At 52.7% G+C, this 23,922-nt stretch overlaps 1 protein-coding gene across 4 annotated transcripts in view; it reads right to left on the bottom strand.

Annotated features, from left to right (window-relative positions):
• Positions 1–10,088: 10,088 nt before the first annotated feature.
• The window catches only part of TMEM266 (transmembrane protein 266), a 124,111-nt gene continuing 110,277 nt past the window's right edge, over positions 10,089–23,922 (bottom strand). For 3 of the 4 annotated variants that reach the window (XM_061394714.1, XM_061394715.1, XM_061394716.1), the window contains 2 exons: positions 12,945–13,007; positions 10,157–11,324 (listed from right to left, as the gene is read on the bottom strand). In XM_061394714.1, the coding sequence (XP_061250698.1) occupies positions 10,726–11,324; positions 12,945–13,007 (662 nt within the window). In that variant the 3' untranslated portion in view covers positions 10,157–10,725. Of the gene's footprint in view, positions 11,325–12,944; positions 13,008–23,922 lie in introns of all 4 variants that reach the window. The other variant, XM_061394713.1, reaches the window with a different exon arrangement.

The following is a 23,922-nucleotide window of genomic DNA, read 5'->3' as shown; positions in this document are numbered from 1 at the left end:
ATGCAGTTGTTGAGACAAGGGAACTAGAGTGGTGAATTTAGAGTTAAAAAAGCATGGCCACAAAGTGTGAATATTATCTTAAATATATTCCAGTCTCTAGAAAATCATAGCTAATGGGACAAAAGTGCACCAGCCTTAAACCTGAACCTGCTGAATGTATTTAGTTGACTTAAGTTGATTTAATTTTCCATTTCATTTTAAGATCTTGGCAGTTTACAGTTCTTGGTGTCTATAAATTAGAGGCAAGTGGAGAAGGGGCCACATTGAGACAGTATGGCCTCTTATGCTAACAGATAGCTCAATGCTATTGTAAATGTTAAAAGTCTTGCTCAGAGATGGCTCTGGCTTTTCTTTCGCCCTCCTGGTGGCTTCCTTTGGACTGTCTTAGAAAGCAGCCAGGCATGCACGTCGGCCACATGTGCGGTGAGTTCTAGCACTCTCCCATGCTGCCCTAGGCGGCCAGGCGCTTGTGTGAGTGCAACCCCAGGAACAGAGGCTGGTGAGGTCTGGGCCAAGACTGCAAGAAGGAGTGGGCAGGGATCTGGGGTCTTAGAAAGGCCAGGAGTCAGCAGGCGAGCTGAATGAAGAGCACTGCCACGCTGAAGCCGAGCCACAGAAGGTATAGTTGGTGACAAGAAAGATGGCAGGGAAGAGATGGGAAGTGACTAGTGATACACAAAGGGAGGGAGCAGAGGGCCCAGTCGGGCCCTTAGTGTGGCCAGCCTGGGGCTGATTAGTTGAATCCTCTTTTGATGCGTTATATTCACTTTCTGTGAAACACCCTTTGAAGTTAAATGTCACTGGCACTTCTGCCTTCTTGTAATGAAGTGAGAGGAGCAGCCAAGTAGTGCTCAGTGTTAGAACTGTAGGACCCTAGGTTGCAGAGCTGAGGGACCATCCGGCTCAGCCCCCTTGTACAGAGAGGGATCCTGTGGCACAGAGAGACGTGAAGGAGCTGAAGTGACTTGTCCAAGGCCATGTAATTTGAATTTCTCTTGCAGAAGTAATACCTGTATCTTGTTGCTATCTTTGAGGCTCTTCCCAAGGAGGCTAACCTTACTTGGGGCCTTTTCCATTTACGCTTCATCCCTGTGGGAAACCATAACTGGGGGGACAGGAGAGGAGCAGAAGTGGCGGCTGCAGAGGTGCCCAGTGTATACAGGGTGTGCCAGCTCAAGAAGGTCCATCCCAAGGGGTGTCTTGGTGTGGTTCTTAGCCTTGGGGTTGAACTGTTTGGTCTTTCTCCCTTTTGTCTTCCTCCTGTCACAACTGTCCTGCTCCAGCTTCAAGCAGCTGTTCAGGTAATTTACTGGATACAATTTATCATCATCATCATAGCATTAAGTAGGGGCTTCCCAGGTAGCTCTGTGGTAAAGAATCCACCTGCCAATGCAGGAGACCTGGGTTCGATCCCTGGGTCAGGATGAACCCCTGGAGAAAGAAATGGCAACCCACTCCAGTATTTTTGCCTGGAGAATCCCATGGACAGAGGAGCCTGGCGGGCTATAGTCCATAGAGTGTCAAAGAGTTAGACACAACAGAGCAACTGAGCACGCACGTGGCGCTTACTATATGTCACATACTAAACCCCTTCAGTCCTCACAACATCTGTAAGATAGATGCTATTCTTATCCCTGTTTTACAGATGAGGAAGCTGAGGCAAAAAGAGGGTATGTAACTTGCCCAATTTCAGACAGCTTACAAACGAGAGCCATGATTTGGAACCAGGAAGTTTGGCTTCAGAGCAGTGGCCTCACCAGTGTGTGTTTCTGCCTCACCTCTGCTGGAGGAACAGGGAGTGGCTGCATGGTTCCCTCAGGTAAAGGGCACTCTGTGCCTGGTCCCAGGTGGGCGGGGCACACACTCAGGATCCTAGTGGAGGAAGAGAGTTCGTATCCTGGGCTTGTCTTTCCAGCAGGAATTTGTTCAACTTAGAAGCCCCTTTAAGTACCCACTCAAAGTTTACCTTCAAAAGGAAGTTGTGTGAGACTGGGGCAAATTGTTAAAAACTACCATCTATGCCAGAAGGTACAATTTGACATGCCCCTTTTTTTTTTACTTGTTTAGTGTTCTGTGGGAAACCAAGCTGTCAGTTCCAAATGACAGCCCTACATCTTGGCTTGAGGATTGAGCTGTAGCTCTGGAAGCAGTCTAGGCAAAAGTGTTAGGAATAGCTTTCTTTGGGGTTTGTGTGTATGCTTCCTGCCTTTCTCCCCTAAGACCTTTGAGGTCTTAGGTTAATGTCATACAGTCCCCAGGAATTTGGCTAATTTGTCAGAACACGAAGTCCCTGAGAGGGCAGGAGTATGTGTTTAGGAAGGCAGCCATGTGAGGGCAGAGCTGATAGGTTCTTGAGGTCGTTTAGGTCAAGCAGATACTGGGAAAGACTGAAGGCAAAGGGAGAAGGGGACGGCAGAGGATGAGATGGTTGGACAGCATCACTAACTCATTGGACATGAATTTGAGCCAACTCTGGGAAAAAGTGAAGGACAGAGGAGCCTGGCGTGCTACAGTCCATGCGTTTGCAAAGAGTCACATGCAACCTAGCAACTGAACAATAAACAACCTCCTTACTATGGACAGTGAGGGCCCTGGTCTCAGCTCTCTGGCAGTTGAGAGGGTACAGAACCCAGCACTTCCCCTGGTCTCTCCGCAGTACATCGGGGCATATTCCCTTGGAGGCTCCCTGGCTCACCCAGCAGCTGTGCTGTGTGGGACTCTGGAGCAAACACCTGGATGTCTGGTCTGGCCACTGCACTGAGGTAGCTTGTGGTCCTGATGGGGAGAGCAGCTGGCTGCTGGGCTCTGAGAATACAGGCTGTTAGAGGCATAGCCCTTGCCCTCAAGATCTGCAGCTAGCAAGGAAGATGAGATGAGACCCAAGTGATTAGAAAAGCAGATAGCATGCAGTCAGCATGAACTGCACATACAGGGAGGGCTCCTTCAGGGGGCCAGCTGCGGTTATTCCTCAGGGCGTGGAGGTGTTAACATGAACACGAGAGGCAGAAGTAGAACAGATGAGAGTTCGCATGCCTGCTTGAGGCAGTGACGGGCGGAAACACAGTGTCGGGAGAGGGGTTGAGGGTGACAGGTAGTTAAGGCCAGATTGTGGAGGACATTGGCTGGTAGGCTGAGGAGTCTGTTGTTTTTCCTCATGGGTCAGTGGTTCTCAAACTTTGCCCTCAAGGAATACTGCTGTTTCAGGAGCTGTGCCAGAGATGGTACTGTGAGAGCTCCTGATTTGCAGGAAAAATTAATAGAATTTCCTAATCTAAGTCTTTCTTGCATCCTTTTTTCTAAAACTCCAGTTGCTGCTACATCTGATCCTACTATAATCAGGTTCCAAAGTGAATGAACTGGTAACAAATGGGTATTTAACTAAGGAGGTCAGTGGCCATTGGCCCTCCACAGCTTTTGTTTAGTGAACAGGTGTTGAGTACTTAAAAATGCTCTCTGCTGGTTGTACTATTCCTTGTTTATGTGTTAGAATTAACCGTGTCAGTATATCCAGAATCTTCCACAAAGAGCGGCATGACATCCTGAGGCCCTGCCACCTGAACAGGTCTTTGGGAGCACCCTTCTGGCAACAGGGAGATGGATACTATACTAGCCTGTGTTGAGGAAGGCCTGTTACTTGATCTAGAGGAATAACAAGCTGGTGGAGTGTTCAGGACAGACAGAGAGAGGAAGAAAAGATGGAAGCGATTAGGAGGCTGTTGCAGGAATCCTCTGGCCTTATGCCCTGAATAGGTTTGACTGAAAGCTCTTTGGGTACAGAATGGGTCCCCTGAGACTATGGAAATGGGTCCGGTGTTGTGGGCGAGGCTGGCAGAGAGTGGGGCTCGTCCTCCCAGGATAGTGTGGGAGCCACGCTGCCGGCAGAGCCTGGGCGTGTCTCTACTGGGCTGGGAGGCTTTGAATGAAACCCCAGCCGTAAGAGCTCTCTGTGCTGTTTCTGTGAGAAAGGGGAAGTCAGTTTGGTTGCATTTCACACCATCTCTCACGGGGCTGAGAGAGTTTTTGTTTTTGGTTCGTGTAAAAATGTGCTTAAGAGGCTGGGAAACCCAGAGAACAGTATTGATTATAACAGATGGATTTGGTTAGCTGTTGCTGAACGAAAGGAGACTTGACTGATAACCTTGTTAAAAGCCCATTTAGGGTGATATATTGCTCCACCTTGTATAGCCCTAGGGTTTAAAAAATATTTTGTGGGGCACCCACATGAAGAAGAGTTGCTGATAGTCCTTGGTTTATAATAGCACTCTCATGCAAGTTACCGCTCAGAGGTGGGAAGGGTAGGAAACTGAAGAAGGCAGGCTCTCAGGAGAAGTGATCTGCCCCAGGGCATAAAGCAGGTGGCAGAGCTGGACACAAACCAGAATTCCGGCAAATACTACTTGTTAAGAACCTACTAGGTGCATTATCTTTCCTTCTCTAATACAACAGTCCCCAAAGTGGGCATCATCACCCCTACTTTCTGGAAGAAGAAATGGGCTGAGCAGAGGCAGTGGTGAGATATGAAACCTGAGCTGACTCCAGGCCTGAAGAGCTTGGCCTTTGCACCGGGCTGCCCCCCAATATATTCCAGCTTCTCTAGGACTCTCTCCTCTGGTTTGCATTGTCTCAAAACAGCAAACTTGTCATGGAAGCATGGAAGAGTGATGGGTGATAGAAATAGGAATTTATTGGGAAGGAAGCTGGCGTTTACTTTCTTTGGTGCCCGGATTGGTGAGTAGTCAGGCCATGGTGAGGTTTTCTCTGTCCGGGCTTCCCCATCTTTGCCTCCCACAACTGGTCTCGTGGTTTTGGGCACTCGAGTCCGGCTTGGAGGGCTGTTTCCCTTCCCAGTGTGGGGGCTGCATGGGGAACTGTGAGGTCTGGGACCTGGGCTGAGCACTGAGTGGGCTGCTCACCAGGACACTGGGGTTCTCATCCTGGTTCTAATATGGTCTCAGGGGTGCCCTGGTCACATTCCTTCTCCTTTTAGGCTTCATTTTCCTCATCTGTAAAATGGCAAATTGCACTTGGTAATCTTCCAAGATACCTTCAAGCTTCAACCTGTGTGAATGTGTTGGCAGATATCAAACAGCTTAGGAAAATGGAGACAAGAACCACTTTGGAGAGCTGTGCTGAGTGCTTTACAGACATTATTTCATTTAAGCTTCATAATAACCCCACGAGGTATTGTAGTGTTCTCCACTCTCCAAATAAGAAAACTGAAGCTTACAGAGCTTAAAACGCTTGCCAAAGGATTCACAGCTAGTGAGTGGTGACCTTAGGCTGAAGTATACCCTCAACCACATGCCATAACCTGAGTTCCTCTCTGGGAACACGGTGTGTGTGCATGCTAAGTCGCTTCAGTCATGTCCAACTCTGTGACCCTGTGGGCTACAGCCTGCCAGGCTCCTCTGTCCACAGGATTCTCCAGGCAGGAATACTGGAGTGGGTTGCCATGCCCTCCCCCAGGGGATTTTCCCAATCCAGGGATCAAACCTATGTTTCTTATGTCTCCTGCATTGGCAGGCAGGTTCTTTACCACTGGTGTCACCTGGGAACCCCCTGGGAACACAGAGGATGTGTTCCTAGTCCAGCCTGACTGGGACCAGTTGCAGTGAAGGGGAGAAAGATGAGACAGCTGAGCTGAGTTCAGTCAAAATCAACCAATAACGAAGCATATCCCAGGTGAAAGGCCCAGCGTGGCCAAGGCACAGAAGCACCAAGAACATGACGCAGTCTGGACTCCAATCCCTCCGTCCCCTTTTAGCCTGATTCCGCCATTCTAAACCATTCTCTGCTGAGGGAAGCAGGGGGCTTTGTACTGGATCTGGTCTGTACACTGGCTTACTTTTGTGGCATTTAGCAAACCCAGGTCCAAGAACACCATGCCTCTTCTTTATGCAGTGGAGGTGGAGGTGAGCCTACCTAGTTATGAGGCCTAATTGATGTTGGGGAGGCTCCTAGAGCGCTTGGTGAAAGGTGCCCTGTAAATCTCAGACACTGAAGAGTTCTGCCACATTCATCACAGTGTTTAATGTCCTGATTGATCTCCAGGGTAGTCAATTTCATTTGCTTGTTTCAGGATGAATAGGCAGCCTGCTCCCCTATGCTATAGCCTGGGGCTCTGCATAAAATTATGCCAGCGCTGTCTCTTTGGTAGTTTGCAATAAATTTAGCAGCAAATGTTCCATCATTTTCTTTGGATAATTAAATTAACTATTCACCAAGAGACAATACTAAACTTTTCAGTGCTGGAGCAAAGGGAAAAAAAAAATTCAGAGTAGTTATGAATTCATCATTCAGTTTATGCCATGGAAATGTAGGTTTGGGGTTTATACTGGGAAAAGGAGAGGAAGGCAGATAAGGTGCCTCCCGGAACAGCAGTGCTTTAACTCAGGGTGACTCTGGGGCATTATTTATGGGGGAACCAGTGGGGATATATGAGCAGGGTGAGCTCAGGAGGAGCAGACAGTGCCTGGGAGTGGGGGTGGGGCACACGTCCTCTCAGCCCCTTCAGCCACCCTCTTCTCGCACCAAACTATCAGCAGCAGCAAGTGAAATAACTGAGCTTGTCCTGGGCAGCCTTCCCCAGAACTGCTGAATGTGGATAGGGAGCACAACACCCAGGCATCCATTATTAATAAGGATGGTGTCTGTTTGTGTCTCCCTTGAAACATTCTCAAAGGGCTTTCCCTTCCATTATGTCGTTAGCTATCCCAGCAGCCCTCACAGGGGTGGGTGGGGGTGGAGGGATGAGAGTTGTTATTCCTGCTGTACAGGGCAAGGATGCAGATCCATGGATTCGCTGGGGGCATACAGCAAAACAGAAACGGGGTTGAGCTGAGAATCTGGGGCTTTGGCACACACCCTGTGTGCACCACAGCAACTGGGTGGAGGGTGGAGGTGGGGTATCCCTGAGATGTCCTATCAAGCCCCCAGAGTTGTTGGGTATCCTTGTTAAGCAACTCTGTGCAGGGGTCCTGTTGATTTGATAGAAAGATGTGCTAAGTCACCTCAGTCATGTCCGACCCTTTGCAACCCTGTGGACTGTAGCCCGTCAGGCTCCTCTGTCCATGGGATTCTCCAGGCAAGAATACTGGAGAGGGTTGCCATGTCGTCCTCCAGGGGATCTTCCCAGCCCAGGGATCGAACCCGCATCTCTTGCGTCTCCTGCTTTGGCAGGTGGGTTCTTTACCACTAGTGCCACCTGGGAAGCTTCTTTCTAAGGTGGCTTCCTTGGACCTCAGCTCACAGAGAGTACAGCCCCACTCTTAGTCTCTTTAGAGACGAGGAAATCAGAGAGGAATGTGGGGGCAGCACCAGGGCAGGAGCTTCAGTCAAGAGCCTGGCGTTGAAAGGTGTTGCTGAGCTGAGAGTCACAGACGGAGTGAACAGCCACCATGCTGAAGGGAATCCCAGGCCACTGGCCTCTAATTAATTGTACAGGATCTGTGAAAAACTCGTCTGTGTGACCTGATCTGAACAACCTAGGTTTGGGTTGGAGGGCTGATTGGAGAGGAGCCGGCCATGTCACTCAGGGAAGGCCTTACAGCTCCCCAGTCCCGGTGGACTGTGAGCCAGGCCTGCAGGGCTCTGACCACGCTGCCCTGGGGGCCGGCCACCAGCATTGCTGACTCTGAGCCTTGTCTTGGCTGCCAGGTTTGGCACGTCAGGGAGCCAGCCAGGCCATGGGACTGGCTCCTCTCCAGCTTCAGTGGCAAGGCGGAGCCGGGAGGCTGGCCCTGCGGGAAGGGCCACAGGGCTCTGCAGGGAGGGTGGGCAGGTCCCTCCAGCCTGAGGAGCCATGCAGGCTGACCGCTCCCTCTCTGGCTCTCCTGATGACACCTGGTTTAATTCCACGAAGTTCGGCATGCCACATCCAGCATGGCATCTAATCCCAACAGACCTGGGTTTGAATTATGCTCCTAGTTCAGCTGTATGCCCTTGGACAAGTCATTTCATAAATCATCCTCTGTCTCTGTAAAGCAGGGAAGACAGCACCCACTTTGCAAGACTGTGTTAGAGAGGGAAGACCGCAAAGATCCCCCCAGCACAACAGCAAGTGAGTAAGTGGGAGCCATGTTGTGCCCACCATCTTGTTGGCTTACAGGAGGCAGCAGCTGCTACTGGGCCCGCCTCCCGTCTGAGCGAGCCCCAGAGGGCGCTGACTGAGCAAGTCCACGAGCAAGGAGCGGGTCTTTCCCAGAGCGGCAAACCTCCCAGGGAGGGCTCGGGCTCCATCTCCACTGGCGCCCAGCTGCCCACCAGCTATAACTCTGGGCTATGGCACCCGGGGGACCCGTGAAAGCCAAAGCTTTTACTCTCCACCTCCTGCTCTCCAGGCTAAGACTCCACCCCGCGCCTGTCCTCAGGCAGGTGAGTGGCTTCCTCTGTCTTGCACGCCCTCTTCCTGGTGACTGTGGACTCTGTCCTCAGAGAGGTCAGACCACATCTAGTCCCCATCTGCTTGTGCAGCAGCTCTGACCCTGCTACTGCCTGGGCAGGCGGGAAGGTAACCATGAGTGCTCAGGCAATTTCACCTCACAGCAATCTGTAAATGCCCTAAGAAACCAGCTGTTAAAAGTGGGACTCTTCTGGGTGGGGAAACTGAGGGAGAGAGTGGGGCCACTTGCCTATCATCTTACCCCACTGCTCTCCTCCCAGCCCTTTTCTCTGGAGAAGTCCAAGCAGAGGTGACTACCAGCTAGCCATGGGGGTCTCACCTCCAGCACAGGACAGGCTCATTTACTTGACTGGGTGGCCAGCACTAGCCCATGAGCTGGGGCAACGGGAACTCAGCCAAGAGGGCATCACGGCTCAGCAGGCTGAGCCTGGCCAAGGAGGGTAGCTGTTTCTAGTCTAGCAGATGCAGACCACTAAACAGATCCCGCAGCTCCTGCCCTAGAGATTATAAATCATGTAATGCCCTCCAGCCCATATGTGACAAACCCAGGAGTGACCACTTTGCTTTCAAAAGCTCTACAGCTTGGGAGCCCCAGCACCTAGCACACTGCCAGGCAGATATGAGCTCGTTTCAGTGCCTCTCTTGTTAGTGTGTAACCTCAGGGAAGTTTCTTAAACCTCTGAGCCTTGGGTCGTACACCTGTAAAATGGGCCCAGTGATACCACCTCACAGGGCCACTGGAAGGGTTAAAGGAGCCCAAGGGGGTAGAGGCCTTACAAAGTGCTCAGTTATGGCAGCTGTGAATAACTCTGCTGCTGGTGATGGAATGCCTCAGATTACACCCCAAAACAAGCTCCATTTGATACTGTTCCCTTTAACATCTTTTTTGACAAATGCTGATCTTCCCATGAATAAGGAGAATGTTTTTTGTGGCCTGGGGGCCGGCAACCAGCCCATTTAGGAGCAGTGACCTCACCAAGATATTCATTTGAGGCAACGGGAGCCCTTGAATTGAAAAATAAAATTATCTTCCCTTTTTCTTCTGGGCATCGAAAACAAAACATACTCATAAACAAAACCCCTTGGAGGCTCTTCAGCAAGGGACACACTGATCAGGCTCAACAGCCCGGGTTGGAGTTTGGGGAGCTGACACACTGGTGGAGGAGGTGGGGTCAGAGGCTGGGCCTGGGCCTCAGCAAGGCTGTGAGGGGTCTGGGGCAGGGGCCAGCATCCCCAACTGCTCATGGGGAATGAGAAGGGGGCTAGCATTCATGCACATGGCCGGGTGGATGGTGACACCCGGCTGGGAACCTGGGAGGAGCAGCAGGCTGCGAGCAAGACCTCTCGCTCAGCTTTGGGCCTCTTGAGATCCCTGAGGAATGGAGCCCTGGGTCAGGGAGCTGTGTCTGGGAGTTGCTGGCAAGGAAGACAGAATTCTGAGCTCCTCTGTGGTGGGGAGATGAGTGAAGAGAAGGTACTGGTCCAGAGTCACACAGCCAGGCAGTGTGAGCGCTTCCCTCCTGGGGTCTAGGGCTCCTCTACAAAGGCCTCAGGGATACCGGAGAGGAGCTGGTGGGCTTCCTTGGTGGATTTTCAAGGCCAACCCAAGCCCAGAGAAGCCACTCTGGGGTCCTCACCTGGACTAGCAGCCAAAGGATCACCTCTGCCAACGGGAAGTCTCAGTGCAGGTGGTTTTTATTATTAAAGCCAAGATTGGAAAATGGCTCTCACCCCCACCCCGCAACCCTCCCACCCTCCTCCAGACCCATCCCTTTATGTCCCCAGAAGGTGGAAACTAGATTTGTCTCGAAAAGACTCAGAAACGCTCATGCCTAAATGAGAGAATGAAGACAAATGAGATAGGCTCAGATGGTGGTCTGTGTGATTGTGTGGGCTCCACCCGGGATTCCTGGAAAAGACGGCTTGGGGGTGGGGCTGGAGAGCCCCTGCTCACAGTGCTGTTCCCGAGGGTCCAGGGTGGGCGTCGGGAACAAAGGCAACGGAAGAGGCTGAGCTGGCCCCCACGCTCTACCCTGCTGAAGCTGGGCCACAGGCTGGTTTTTGTAAAAGTGGTTTTAAAAAAAAACCCCAGCCACGAGCACCACCCTCCCCTGAGCAGGGTGAGAGGAGGCGCCAGCTCTGGGCTTTGAGGTCTGAGGCGTGTGGCCTCCTGGCCTGGCGTCACCTCCCTGGAGGCAGGCAGCACCCTGAGGGAAGCCAGGAGGGCTCCTGGGCCCCTCATGTGACCCTTGGTGGCCACCGGGGCCCCGGGGGAGCATCGAGATGGCTGTCTCCCCGCCTCCCTCCCAGCCTGCCTGGAGGCTCTAGGCTTCAGGGACCCTGTGCAACTTCTGCTCTTTGGATTCCAAAGATCTGAACTTTTCCTCCAGCACAGGCGCAGCCGGCTGGAAATGGATGACAGGCTTGATCTGAAAGACGGTGAAGCCCTCCCGGTTCTTCTGGTTAAACAGACTCACCCTGTGCTCCAGCTCAGGGCTGGGCTGGGCTGAGCCCGCTGGGCTGGGCTGGGCAAGGGGGGCGGAGTCCAAGGCCCTCCGGGAGGGGCAGGGGTCCTCTGACAGTGGGGACAACAGGTCCTGGACTGTGGCCTCTGCCATATGCTGCTGAGATGGCGGCGGGGGCAGCGGCAGGGCGGAGGGGCTGGGCCTGGGGGACGGCTCCTCGCGGGCGGCGCTGCAGTCCGTGGAGGAGCCCAGCGTCTGACTGCTGTCACTCTGGGCCCGGGTGCCGGAGCTGCGCGTGGAGCGGGTGGCACTCTCGGAGCTGGCGCTGGCACCGGTGCCTTCGCTGCCGAGCTTCAGGGGCACGTCGACGGAAAAGAGGTCAGACGAGACGTTGGGCTGGTGGATGTCGATGGCGGCCGTGGTGACCACGCACACAGCTGGCTCTGGGACGCCGCTGTCTGCAAGAAAGGAGGGGTGCGGGTCACACTCCACTCTGGCTGCACCTCTGCACCCTGATGGGGGTGGGGCTAGATGGTGGGGGTGAGGTGAGTATGAATGGCTTTGCTGGGAGAGGCCTTGGGAGATGGTCCAGGTTTCCAATATGCGCCACCTGCCCTGAGGGAGAATTATGCCTCCCTATCAGGTGCAGACATGTGACGGGCCTCAGCCAGTCACCTGCAGGAAGTGACCAGTGGCGTTTCCTGGAGAAGCTACATAAGCCAGCTGTGCTCTGCCCGTGCGGTCAACACTGTTCCAGAAGGCACAACTGTTCTGTCTGCTGGGAGATAGCGTAAAGTAACAGCCTGGCCAAAGAGCCCCTGGCCAGTGTCCCTGGCCCTTTGTTGACTTATTTAAACCACTCAAATGTGGGGTTGTTGTCACTGGGCACAGCATAACCGAGCCCATCCTGACTAACTCAGCACAGTGTGCTATGACAAGGAATCTGAATGTCATGGTCATTAGGACTCCAAGTTTTAAATGGGTCCAGCGTGAGACTCATGACCAGAGCTGTGCCCTCAGAAAACTGACGAATTTTTATAGGATGCATTGTAAGTGGAGGGTGGAGGACATCCCAGAATGTCTTCGCTCTAAGTGAGAAGTATCAAGGGCCTGAATTACAGTAGGCGTAGTGTGGGCAAGGTTTCTCTCTAAAGTGGTAGGGAGAGTAGGCTGGGAGAGAGGTTCAGGCTAGAGATGATGGTCTTTGAGATCAGCAGGTTGGATAAGGCTTTGGAAGAGGAGAAAGGGAGGGAAAGAGGCCTTAAAGGGGCTAAATTGCAGAAAAGATGAAATTCAGATGTATTCAGGATGACCCACACTATAACCTTCTAGCCTTAGAATGGGGTTTACAAGGATTTAAGGGCTCAGCAGTAAAGAATCTGCCTGCAATGCAGGAGGCCGGGTTCGATCCCTGGGTCAGGAAGATCTCCTGGAAAAGGGAATGGCAACCTACTCCAGTATTCTTGCCTGGAAAATTCCATGGACAGAGAAGCCTGGTGGACTGCAGTCCATGGGGTTGCAAAGAGTTGGACACTACTGAGCAATGAACACTTTCACTTCTCAAGGGCTGTGAAACCCAAACCTTACAAGACTCAAGACACTGGCTAAAGAGAAACAAGACACTGAAGGACTGAGTATTATTTTAAAACTCAACCTTTCTCATATGAAAACCACTAGGTCCCCTGAGACTTTCTGAAGTGCAAGAATGAAACATAAACAAGGACATGCCCAGTGCCTGTTGCTTCTCACACCCAATTATGCATTATCTCACCCCCCTCACGCTCATCCTGAAAGGTTCTCAGGTTGGGAAGTGCTGAGGTCATTAATTCCTAGATTCCAGCCCCTTTCCACCCCAGGGTCCCCCATGCACATCTTGGAGCACTCCCATCCCAGCACTTGAGCTCAGGTGCCAGAGTTTGCTGGGAACTCTGCCTGCGGCTATGGCTCACAGGGGCCAGGAGATGGACAGCCTGGTCGAGCTGTCCCTGGCCTGGATGGTAGGGGTTGCCAGGGTCACCTCTGGCGTGGGGCCACACAGAGGTTCTGGTACCCATGGAATAGCACCAACACAGACTTACCACTGCTGGGCCCATTGTAGTACTGGCTGATGTAGCTGTTCATGTCATCTTTCACCGTGGCTTCTGTGGAGGTGAGGACAGAGAAGGGTGAGTGAGGGTGAGCTGGACAGTCCAGGAGCAGGGGCTGTGGCCAGTTTGTGCTCCTCCCCCCAGTGTCTCTACCCCCATCACCACGAGGAGGCACTGGTCTCCCACAAGCTCCCTGCCACACGGTTCCTCCAGGGGGACCACATGGCTCATCTGCCCCAGTGCTGGGCTGGGTACCAGGGACCCAGGTTCTGATGAAGCATCCAGCTTGCTGTGTGATATGAAGAAGCCCTTTCCTTCTCTGAGATAAGGGCCTGGAAATAGTCCTTTGGGGCTTTCCCTGCCTGGATAGCCTGAGTCTCTGAATCCACGTGAGTTTCTCACAGTCACCAGGAAAGCTCTCCTCAGTGCAAAAGCCTGAGTGCCGTTTCAGCCGCACACAGCCAGCTGCAGAGGCAGATCTTGGACAACAGCACCCTCGGTCTTCCACACTGCCCAGGAATGGACGCAGGCGCTGGGCACCCCCAGCCGTGCTCCCAGCACCCTGCTCCCAGCACATGGTGGGTGCTCAGTAAAGAGTTGCTGAATGAATAACCAATGAGAAGGTGTAAAGCTGTCCAGGTCTCAGGAGATGGCATGGGAACAGGGTCTCAAAGAATTGGTTCGTTGTTCTGATGGGGTGGGAAGGGATGAGAGAGGAGAGATAACTTGAGAGAGGCCTGAGCATGGTGAGGGGCGGGGGTGGGGAATGGACAGCAGAGGACAGGAGACCCCAAAGCCATCCTAAGGAGCTCTGCCTTGCCCCAAGCACAGTGAGGAGCCACAGGAAAGTGTGAACAGGCTCAAGTGTGAGGCACTCCCGAGGGTGCGCTGAGTGGCTGGGAAGGTGTCAGGCTGGACGGGAGACAGAAACAGCAATGCCCAGGGGAGGGGAGACAGGTCCTGTTGAGGCTGCAGGCGAGGATGGGGGTCTACACCCCCCAGAAGCCTCGGTCTGCAGGTGATGGAACCTGCTGCTCTCCGTGGCCGCCCTCCTGACACACCTGAGATCACTGCAGAAGCCTGTCTGCCCTGACACGGGGAGGCCGGTGGCGGCAACACAGCAACCTGGCTCTTAAAAGCTTTTTTGGCCTCTCTTGATCTTTAAATGCCTGTGGCCAGAGGTGTATTCTGCATTAATGCCTGAGCTGAGGGAGGGGCCCCAGGCTGGCTCCAGGCCCTGCTTCAGGATCAACCAGCAATGCGCCTCAGAATCAGAAAGCAACACTCTTCTCCATGGCTCTTCATAATTTATGTTGTAAATGCTGTCTAGCCCTGCAGGCTGCCCCGGGAAGTGGGAGGAGGCCGGTGTGACTGCTCCTGGCAAGCAGTTCCAGGGCCACCAGGTCTACTGGGCCAGAGAGGTCTGGTCACTGATCTTGGTATTATCCTGAGGGACCTGCAGTGTGGCTGTCAAGGGCCATGTCACAAGGGCAGGACAATAAACTCAGCTAAAGTATCCACAGACCGGTGAGTCCCACAGGGGCTCACGTGCAGGAGGTGGCCTGGCGTGAATGAGAAACACCCAGAGCCTGGGTTCCTGTGCTGCTACTGGGCAGGTCACATCCCCTCTCTGGGCCTCAGGTTTTCCATCTGTACCATGTACCATGCGGGAGCGGGTGGGGCTCTTAGAGACCGTGACAGCCAGGCTAGCTGGCTCCAGGCCCCTCAGCCAGCCCTGAAGTTCAAGAGGTGAGAGAGCAGAGTGGGAAGGGACCGGAGCCATCGAGGAACCGCACTCCCCCCGACCCCACCCTGTGTGAGCATCCTCTCAACCCCTGCCTGGGCTCTGCCCACCATGGCCTGTGCCCCTCACAGAACGGGCCTCCTGCCTCTCTGTTGAGCAGCTCTAATAATCAGATTCCTCTGTGCTCAGCTGGGGTGGCGTGCCTGGCCCTCCACCTCCAAGGAGCACAGGGCCTCCTGGGGACCTCCACTCTGTGATCAGGCAGCCAGTCTCCGTCTCCTTAGGAAGGGCCCACTCTGGGAGGCCTTGCAGATCTGGGGATCTGGGTCCTGTCCCCACATGCCTCAAGGCCACACCCCACTTCTCCTTACTACATGACAGACCTTCCAGCACTTACAAAGTCCTCACATCCTTCCCAAAATGTCTCTTCTCCTGAGAAACCCCTGTCCATGCTTCACTCCTCCCTGGTTTTCCAGCCTCTCAAGTCACTATGGGCTCCAGATGTGACCAAAACAGGGGAAGGGAGGCAGGAGGGAGCTGACTGTCACTGTGTCCTTCAGAGCTCCAGACTGCGGATCGGGCACTTCACACAGCAACTTCCTTTCATCTTGCTTAACAGGTGGGTCCTCCTGGAGATCTGCTGGGATCTTCCCCTCACACAGCCTAACATCCTCCAATCGGGTTCAGCAACCACCCTACTCTGCTGACTCATGAGTCTGTGGCCAACACGGATGCCCAGGCCAGGCCTCCTCTGCAGGCGCTGGGGCCAAGCCAGCCAGGCCTTCACCAACCATAGCCGTGTCGGCTCCACAGAGGACTTCACATTTATCATCACAGGCAAATGTCAGCTTGTTGGTCTCAGCCCAGAGCCTGCTGAAAGCATTCTGAATCTTGATTCTGTCTGCTAAGGTATTCTCTCTTGTACCTCAGTGTTGCCTATTCAATTGAGGATGCTCAATCTTCATCAAAGCTGTGGATAAAAGTAACCCGAGCCAGGTGACCTTCAGCCCAGACATCTCTCAGCTTCTGACTGCTCTGGCCAACCGGACAGCTTCTCCTGGATGACCTCCAGCCACCTCTGACTCAACGTGTCCAAAAGAGAACTCAGTTTCTCCCCCACCTCCACCTTGGTGAATGGTACCCTGGGACCCTGGTCATTTCTCCACGCTTCTTCTCCATTCTTACCAGGAATTCAGCTCCTGCTGAACCTGTGACCAGTCAAGGGACCCCCAGATGCCCTCTGCCATCCAGCCTTGGGTCAGACCTCACGCTTTTCCCTTTGGCCTCTCATCATGCTTGCAGGGATTAATAAACGGGATTGCTCACTCCATGGATGTACCTGACACAGAACTTAGATCTCCAGGCGGCCACTGCAGGCCTGTCTAGTCTGCATTTGTTCCCTCTGCTCCAAACCTGTACCCACCCAGAGGCCTCAGAGTGAGTTTCAAGACAGTCAGAGCAAGGCCTTGCCCAGGCTTTTCCAGCAGTGTTGATCGCCACCCACACCCCCCTACTCTCTCTGCTTCAGGCAGGCCCCTTTCTCCACACTGACCACTTGGGCTGGGGCTTTGTCCCCTCCCACACAGAAGCCACATTTTACTCAGAGTCTCGCCAGCACTTAGCATGGGGCTTGGTGTATGCTACCCACCAATAAATAGGATGACTGGACAGTGACTGAGGCTGGGTCGGGGCCTGCAAGACCTCCCTGGACCATTCCCCTCAGGCTCTGAGACACTCCCTGCACCACGCAGCACACAGCCTTGCTCTTGGTCTCTGGTACTTCCTGCCCAGAGACTAATGACTGCTGGTGTCTGGGAGCCTGCAGGGAGGGAATGCAGGCAGGCAGGCATGGATGCATGTGGCCAGGAAGAGGCCATCAGTGAGCCCCGACATGGGGCTGCCCACCCTCCATCTAAGAGAACCCCTGCCCCAAGGTTTGCTTTGATTTGGCACGAAGGAGCCCTAAGGCCATGTAGGAACTGCCGCACAGGAGGACTGGGTTGGCTGACCCTGGAGGGGTGAGAAAGAAGGGCTGGTACAAACTCAGGCTCCAGGACAAAACAGCCCAGGTGCCAACCCCAGCTCTGCAGACATCTGCTCTGTGTCCTTAGGCAAATCCCTCGCCACTCTGAGCCTCAGCTTCCTCAGTAAAATGGGAATAAGAAATACCTACTTGCTGGTGAGCTATACGTTTCACTGGGATGATGAAGGTCAAGTCTAACCTGGGTCTGTCCATCACCTCCCTGAAACCCTGGCCCACGGCGCTCCCTGCTGGCCCCTAAGTTCAGGTCATTTCTGTGGCAGCTGCCGCAGCTGCTCTCAACCACCCAGCACTTTTTCCTAGGGCGTGAGCACTCCATGCAGCCATCCTGACTGATCCTCCTAAAGCTGGCTGAGTGCTGTGGTGGCAGTGCTCATTATGTGGGTGTGCTCCTTGGGCAGAGCCCCAACCTGCCCAGCGAGGTGGAGCAAGAGGGCGGTGAGTCAGGTGGGCCTCCCTGGGTGGCGGGACTGGCCAAGCTGTTGGGGTGGGAGTCAGGAGTCAGGACGGCACACCCACATGTCCTGTGCAGATCCGAGCCCAGAGGGAGACCCTGATTCCTGGCCAGGGCTCCCACTGCCACACTCCGAGCTGCTGCCCCACAGCTCAGCAGCCCTCACCGAGAAAGGACACTACTGTGTGCTGAGCACCAGCTGTGTACCAGGCCGAGGGCAGTGTGTGTGGCTGAGTGCTCAGTCCTTCTCAGTGGGGTGTGCTTCTGCTCCTAGTTGGGACAATTAGAGTTCAGACCCAGGACAGCTGCATAATTTGTGGGGCCCTTTGTTTAAAAAGCATTAAGGCCCAGAAATAAACTCACCCGTATATGGTCAATTAATTTACAGCAAAGGAGCTAAGAATATACAAGGAGGAAAGGAAAGTCTCTTCAGTAAGTGGTCCTGGGAAAACCGGACCCCTAACTTACACCATACACAAAAATTTACTCAATGAATTAAGACTTGTATGTAAAACCTGAAATCATAAAAGTCTTAGAAGAAAACATAGGCTGTAGGTAAGCTCCTTGACCTTGGTCTTGGCAATGATTTTTTTTTTTTATTTGACACTAAAACAAAAGCAATGAAAGCAAAAAATAAACCAGTAGGACTATACTAAACTAAAAAGCTTCTGCACAGCAAAGGAAACCATCAACAAAATGAATGGCAACCTACTGAATGGAAAAAAATATTTGCAAATCATACCCGATAAGGATTTATATCCAAAATATATAAAGAACTCATACAACTCAGTAGCAAAAAAATAATCCAATTTAAATATTGGATCTGAATAGACATTTTCCTGAAGAAAACACAGAGCAGGCCAGAGGTACATGAAAAGGAGCTCAACTTCACTCAACGAAAGGCGTGCAACTAAGCACAAACCAGAACCACAGGCACATGCCACCTCGCACACGTTATAACAGCTAGAATCACAAGGACAGAGATAGTAAGAGGTGGTGAGACGGCAGAGAAAAGAGAACCCCAGTACACTGTTGGCGGAAATATAAATTGGTGTGGCCACTCTGGAACACAGTATGGAGGTTCCTCAAAAAATTAATAGAACTACCATATGATCCAGCAGTTCTACTTCTGGGTACATATCTGAAGAAAACAACAACACTCATTTGAAAAGATGCATGCATCCCAATGTACACAGCAGCATTATTTATAATAGCCAAGATATGGAAATGACCTAAGTGTCCAAGAACAGATGACTGGATAAAGAAGATGTGGTATGCACACACACACACACACACACACACACACACACACACAGGAATGTTACTCAGCCATAAAAAAGAATGAGATCCTGACATCTGCAACAACCTGGATGGACCAGAGGGCATTGTGCTTAAGTGAAGTAAGTCAGACAAAGACACAGTATGATCTTACTTACATGTGGAATCTAAAAACAAAACCTGAAACAAACAAATGCTCTGAGCTCAGAGATACAGAGAACAGATTGGTGGTTCTCAGAGGCAGGGGTTGGGCAAGCAAGGGAGGGGCTGTGAAACGGGTGGGCGAAGGGGCTCCAAAGGTACAAACTTCAGTTATACGGTAAATGTCACGGGGATATGCTACAAAATGGTCACTATAGTTAGTTCTGTATGGTATATTTGAAAATTGCTAAGAGAATAAATCTCAAAAGTTCTCCTCACAATAAATAAAATTCTGTAACTATGCATAGTGATGGATGCTATCTAGACTTACTGTGATTCTCTAGTATATACAACTATTTTCAGGTATATCTGAAATCAATATATCAATCACTGAAAGAAAAAACATTAAGAATTTTGAGAGAGTGACACCAGAGCAATGAACCAAGTGTGACACCCTCGGTGACTGCATGGGTCACCCCACCATGAAGCCAGTCCAGAGAGGTCAAGTAACTTGTTCAAGGCCAAGGTAAGATTCAAACCCAGCCCTGAGTCTGAATCCCACCTCTTTCTTTTAGAACCACCCACACCTCCCTGCCCTGGTATCTGCCTCTCTGCTTTATGTGAGGTGCCCCAGTTCTAGTGCTACAGCTCTGGGGGCTCTCCTGGGTCTCCAGTGCCCCCATAGGGAGGCCAGTGATGGCAGAAAGCCCGACTTGCCCCCATCAGCACATAGGCCTCTCCTCTCCCAAGGTGAGACCCGGTGCACCTCCGTGGAGGTTTCTCCAAGCACTGGTGCAGTGTGGGGGTGGTGGGGGGTGGATGCCGAGGTTCACTGTGATATATGGTAAAAGCTGTGGCACTCCCACCAGGGGCTGTAATTCATAAGTTATGGGCGAGCTTCAAGACTAATAAATTTGGGAGGGAAGTATTAATGACTACACAGGGGCACTGTGAACTTGGCAAGCCCCAAAGCCTGGAACTTTGCAGTCCGGGTTTTAAAAATGATTTGTGCTGGAGCAAGTTTAAACAGAAGCTGGTTGGCGTTAGTCTGACAGTGACCCGCTGGCAACCGTGGGGACTGCAGGAGCTGCTTCTCCTGCCACGACTGAAGCTGGCACTCCCACCCCCGCTGCTGCCTCCTTCCCCACCCCCATACCCCAAGAGAGGCCGGCCCTCCCCTGAGGCTCCAGAGACTTATTGCTGATGTCTGCAGGTTAATCCCCGGATTGTCTGTGTACTAGTGTGACACGCTGAGCCTTGGGGCCCTTGCTGGCCTGAAGGTCATGGTGAGCAACAAATGCTGCCCTTTCTCCCTCTCCAGTGTGGCCCAGACTGCCCCTAGCTTGTCTAGCCATGATTTCTAACATCATGGAAATCCCTCTCTGGACACAAGTCCCGGTCAGAGAGACATGAGCTGGGGTGCCCTGACTCCTTAGCCCATCCGAGGCCGTGAATCATGCATGCCACTTGCTAGCCCGGCAAGGCTTCTGCTCTCTGTCTCCGGGGAACTGCCTTTGCTATTGACGGCTCTGGGGGTTGGCAGTCAAGTGACAGGTTGGGAAATGTGCTAGTGCTCTGCTGAGTTGGGCAGGGCCGGTGTGCCCCTAGAGAGCTGGGAGGCAGGGATGTCACGGGGGAGACAAAGGAGAGCAAGGGTAGGGCTCCAGGGCTAGATGGGAGGGGCACTGGCAATGGCTCCCAGGGGTGCACGTTTGCCAGCTCTGTGGGAGATCTGAGTGCCCTATTCAGACATGCCTCTAGTTTCCAGGAGGGTTGGCACAGAATCCGTGACCCCCCTGGCTGGCACATGTAGCCAATCACTTTCTCCCTTCTTATTCTGCCTCCCTCCACTTCCTGCTGGAAGGTGCCCACCGTGGGGACTGCAGGGAGAGGAGGAACAGGGTGGAGAGGCAGGGACTCATGGTTTCACAATACTAAAATGTGTGCGGTTACTTTAAATGCTTGGCTTGTTTGCAGACTCTGTGACCTCAGATCTTGACACCCTGTGAATCCAAGTGTGGCATCAGGTGTCCGGGATCTGGAGGTCATTGGCTGGTGGGGGGATAGTAATGGCCAGGCTGTTATCTCAAGAGCTAAGGCTCCTGGTGAGAGAGGCAGAGAGGTGCTGCAGAATGACTGGCTGTACAGGAGGTGCCACCTGAGCTCAGGTGTTCAAAGGTGTGTGCTCCCGAAGACGGAACAGTGCTGAGTAGGCCCCAGCACCAGGTGAGCTGCAGTCTCAAAATGCGCTTGAGCAGCCACCACGGGCAGAGCACGGAGGCGGCTCCCCCACCTCACTTTGCTCCGTCAGCAGGAAGGTCCTGGGATGGGCCAGTTGTATGTGCTAAGTTGCTTCAGTTGTGTCCAACTCTGTGCGACCCTGTGGACTGTAGTCCACCAGGCTTCTCCCCATGGGATTCTCCAGGCAAGAACACCAGAGTGGGTTGCCGTGTCCTCCTCCAGGGGATCTTCCTGCCCCAGGGATTGAACCTGTGTCTCTTTAAGTCTCCTGCACTGGCAGGCAAGTTCTTTACCACCTGCGCCACCTGGGAAGACCCTGGGATAGGCTGTAAACCTGCTCCTCTCATCCTTGGAAAACAGGACAAAGTGGGCAAAAGTTGCCACCAACTTCCAGAATTTTCAAAACGAAGATTCTCATATTCTGGATTCCCCATGCCCTGGCATGGGGAGCTGCAAGCCACAAGTGGGGTTTCTGGAGCGGGCTACTGCCAGAAGCCCCCTGAGCGCTGAGAGAAGACCCAGGGTTGCAGGACCCATAGTGAAACAAGCGATGTCCACAGATTTGTTCTGTTCTTCAATCAGTTCTGAGCTTGCAGACTATATTCCATGCAGATCACTCTGTGGGGAGCCTGCCAAGGGCCAGGTGTGGCCCTGAAGACAAAATGCGGGGGCGACCTGGCAAGCGGGAGTTCATATAAGGTCTCGAGGGAAGGACGTGGTGACCGGGAGCTGACTCTGAGACGGGTTTGAAGGATGAAAAGAAGTTTGGCAGGCAGGCCTGTCCTGCCAGTGAACAGCATGTGGAAAGCCTCAGGGACTTACTACTACACAGAACACTTCTCCAAACGCAGAGATGTTTCACTCAGCCAGAGTGAAAGTGAAGACGGAGTGCAGAGTGGAAGGAGATGAGACGGCAGTGAGTGGGAGGGGGCAAGACCATCAGGGGCCTTATATGCCACCTGTTACAAGCTGAGTCACCATGTCCTTCGCCTCCAAAGTCATATGTTGAAATCCTAACCCACAGGACCTCAGAATGTGATCTGATTTGGAAATGAGATTGTTTTAGACTGAATTAGTTAAGATGAGGTCATATATTGGAGTAGGGCGGGCCCCAGACCCAACACGACTAGGGTCCTTGTAAAAAGGGAAATCCAGACACAGAGGCACACACAGGGAGGATGCCATGTGAAGGGAAGGCAGAGGTCAGGGTGACGCTTCTACAAGCGAAGGGACGCCAAGGGTTACCAGCAGCGCGCCAGGAGCCGGGGGAGAGGCAGCAGCAGATGCTCCCTCGCAACCTCAGAAGGAGCCAATCCTGCCAAGAGCCTGATCCCAGACTTCCAGCCTCCAGAACTCAGAGGCAGGAAACTTCTGTGGGTTAAGCCGCCCAGTTTGCAGGACTTTATTTCAGCAGCTCGAGCAAATAACCAGTCGAGGTATTAAGTCAGAGAGTGACATGAAAGATTTATGGAAGATCACCGTGTGTGTGTGTGTGTGTGTGTGTGTGTGTGTGCGCGTGCGCGTGCGTGTGTGTGTGTTGGGGGGAAAAGAGTGAAGAGGGCACCCAAGGGGGCAAAGCTGAGGTCAAGGAAGCGGATGAGGTCCAGAAAGAAGGAGGCTGAACAATGCAGATGAAAAGTTGGGAGTGTTTCAAAATATATGCAGGCAGTAAAACCAGCAGGATTGGTGATGAGTTGTGAGCAGAACCTACAAAGCCCTGGAAACCCAGAGCAAAGGCAGGAATCAGGCTACAACTGAACACAAATGAATGTCAAACTCTGCATGGGCATATAGAAAGTCAAGGATGGGCTGTGGGGAGAGCAGAGCCATGACCTGGCTCAACTCTGAGCTCAGGCCAGGCAGCCACCACAAGGCTCAATCACAGGAGTCTTGGGTCCAGAACAAAAAAGCAGGGGTGAGCCCTTAACACTCCGCCCTAGTCTTGCAGCTCCCTGAGAAGTGCACTTAGTCTAGATGTCATTCTGAAAGGGACAGAAACACTGGAATGCTCAGGGAGGGACTGTACGGCAAGAACCTGGAGGGCTTGTGTCCCCTGAGAAGTGGCTGTGGGAATGGAGGTGACAGTCCCTGGAGGAGAAGACACTCAGAGGCCAGTTTCTGAAAGGATGTCTCAGCTGGGAGACATAAAAGCTTCATCCAGGTGGGAGAGGTGTGTGCCAGGGGCAGACCTTGGCTCAGTCTGAGAAGTACTTTCTAACAGGCAGAGTCATGTGAAGTTGGGTTGGTCTGGGCTTCCTTGGGAGGTTCCAGGTACCTGTTCTTAGAGGCTGGTAAACCTTTCGGCAGGGGTTCTAGATGGGATTAGCACATCAGCTGAAGAGCTAGACTCAGAAGTCCTGAGTCCCCAACTTCTAAAGTTCTAAGGTTGGAAGGTCTCTCAAAAGATCATAATAGCAATCACCCTATTCCCCAAAACGTGTCCACAGCACCTTGTAGCCTACAGAGCTTTCTCACGTCCACCAGCTCCCCAGACTTCCTGTGAGGCAGACAGAGCCGGAGTTATGAGCCCACTTTACAGAAGGGAGCACTGAGACCCCAAGTCACAGAGCTGGGGAGTGGCAGAGTCTGGAGCTCTGGCTTCCTGCCTCCCAGCCCGCCCAGCCCCGCCTGGCTGTCACTGCCCTGGCGAGGGGCATAGAGCACGCCAAGGTGAAGAGGGCCCTAGATCAAGCTGCACTTAGCCCAATCCAGCACCTCCGTTTCCACGTGACCCCATGAAGTTCTCCTGATTTCTTTGAGCCTGAGTTTCTCCCTCCATATGACAGAAAAGAGGTGTGAGAATGGAATGAAATCACACTGTAAAAAGCTTCTCTTGGAGGCATCTGGGTAGTTCCCTTACCTTTAGGTCAAAAAGGTGGTCCTAGAAAAATCCCAGGGACAGCAGAGCCTGGTGCCCTGCTGTCTGTGGGGTCGCACAGAGTCGGACACAACTGAAGTGACTTAGCAGCAGCAGAAATGTATTCTGAATTATTAGGGGAAGTCAATATTTAAAAAAAATATCTTGGTAAAGTGAAGGAATCCCTTACCCATCATTTTAGCAACAGCACTT

Source organism: Bos javanicus, chromosome 21 (assembly GCF_032452875.1).
Source record: "Bos javanicus breed banteng chromosome 21, ARS-OSU_banteng_1.0, whole genome shotgun sequence".
Classification (NCBI taxonomy): Eukaryota; Metazoa; Chordata; class Mammalia; order Artiodactyla; family Bovidae; genus Bos; species Bos javanicus.
The sequence above is the reverse complement of the archived record's forward strand: the minus strand, read 5'-3'. Positions and strand labels throughout refer to the sequence as shown.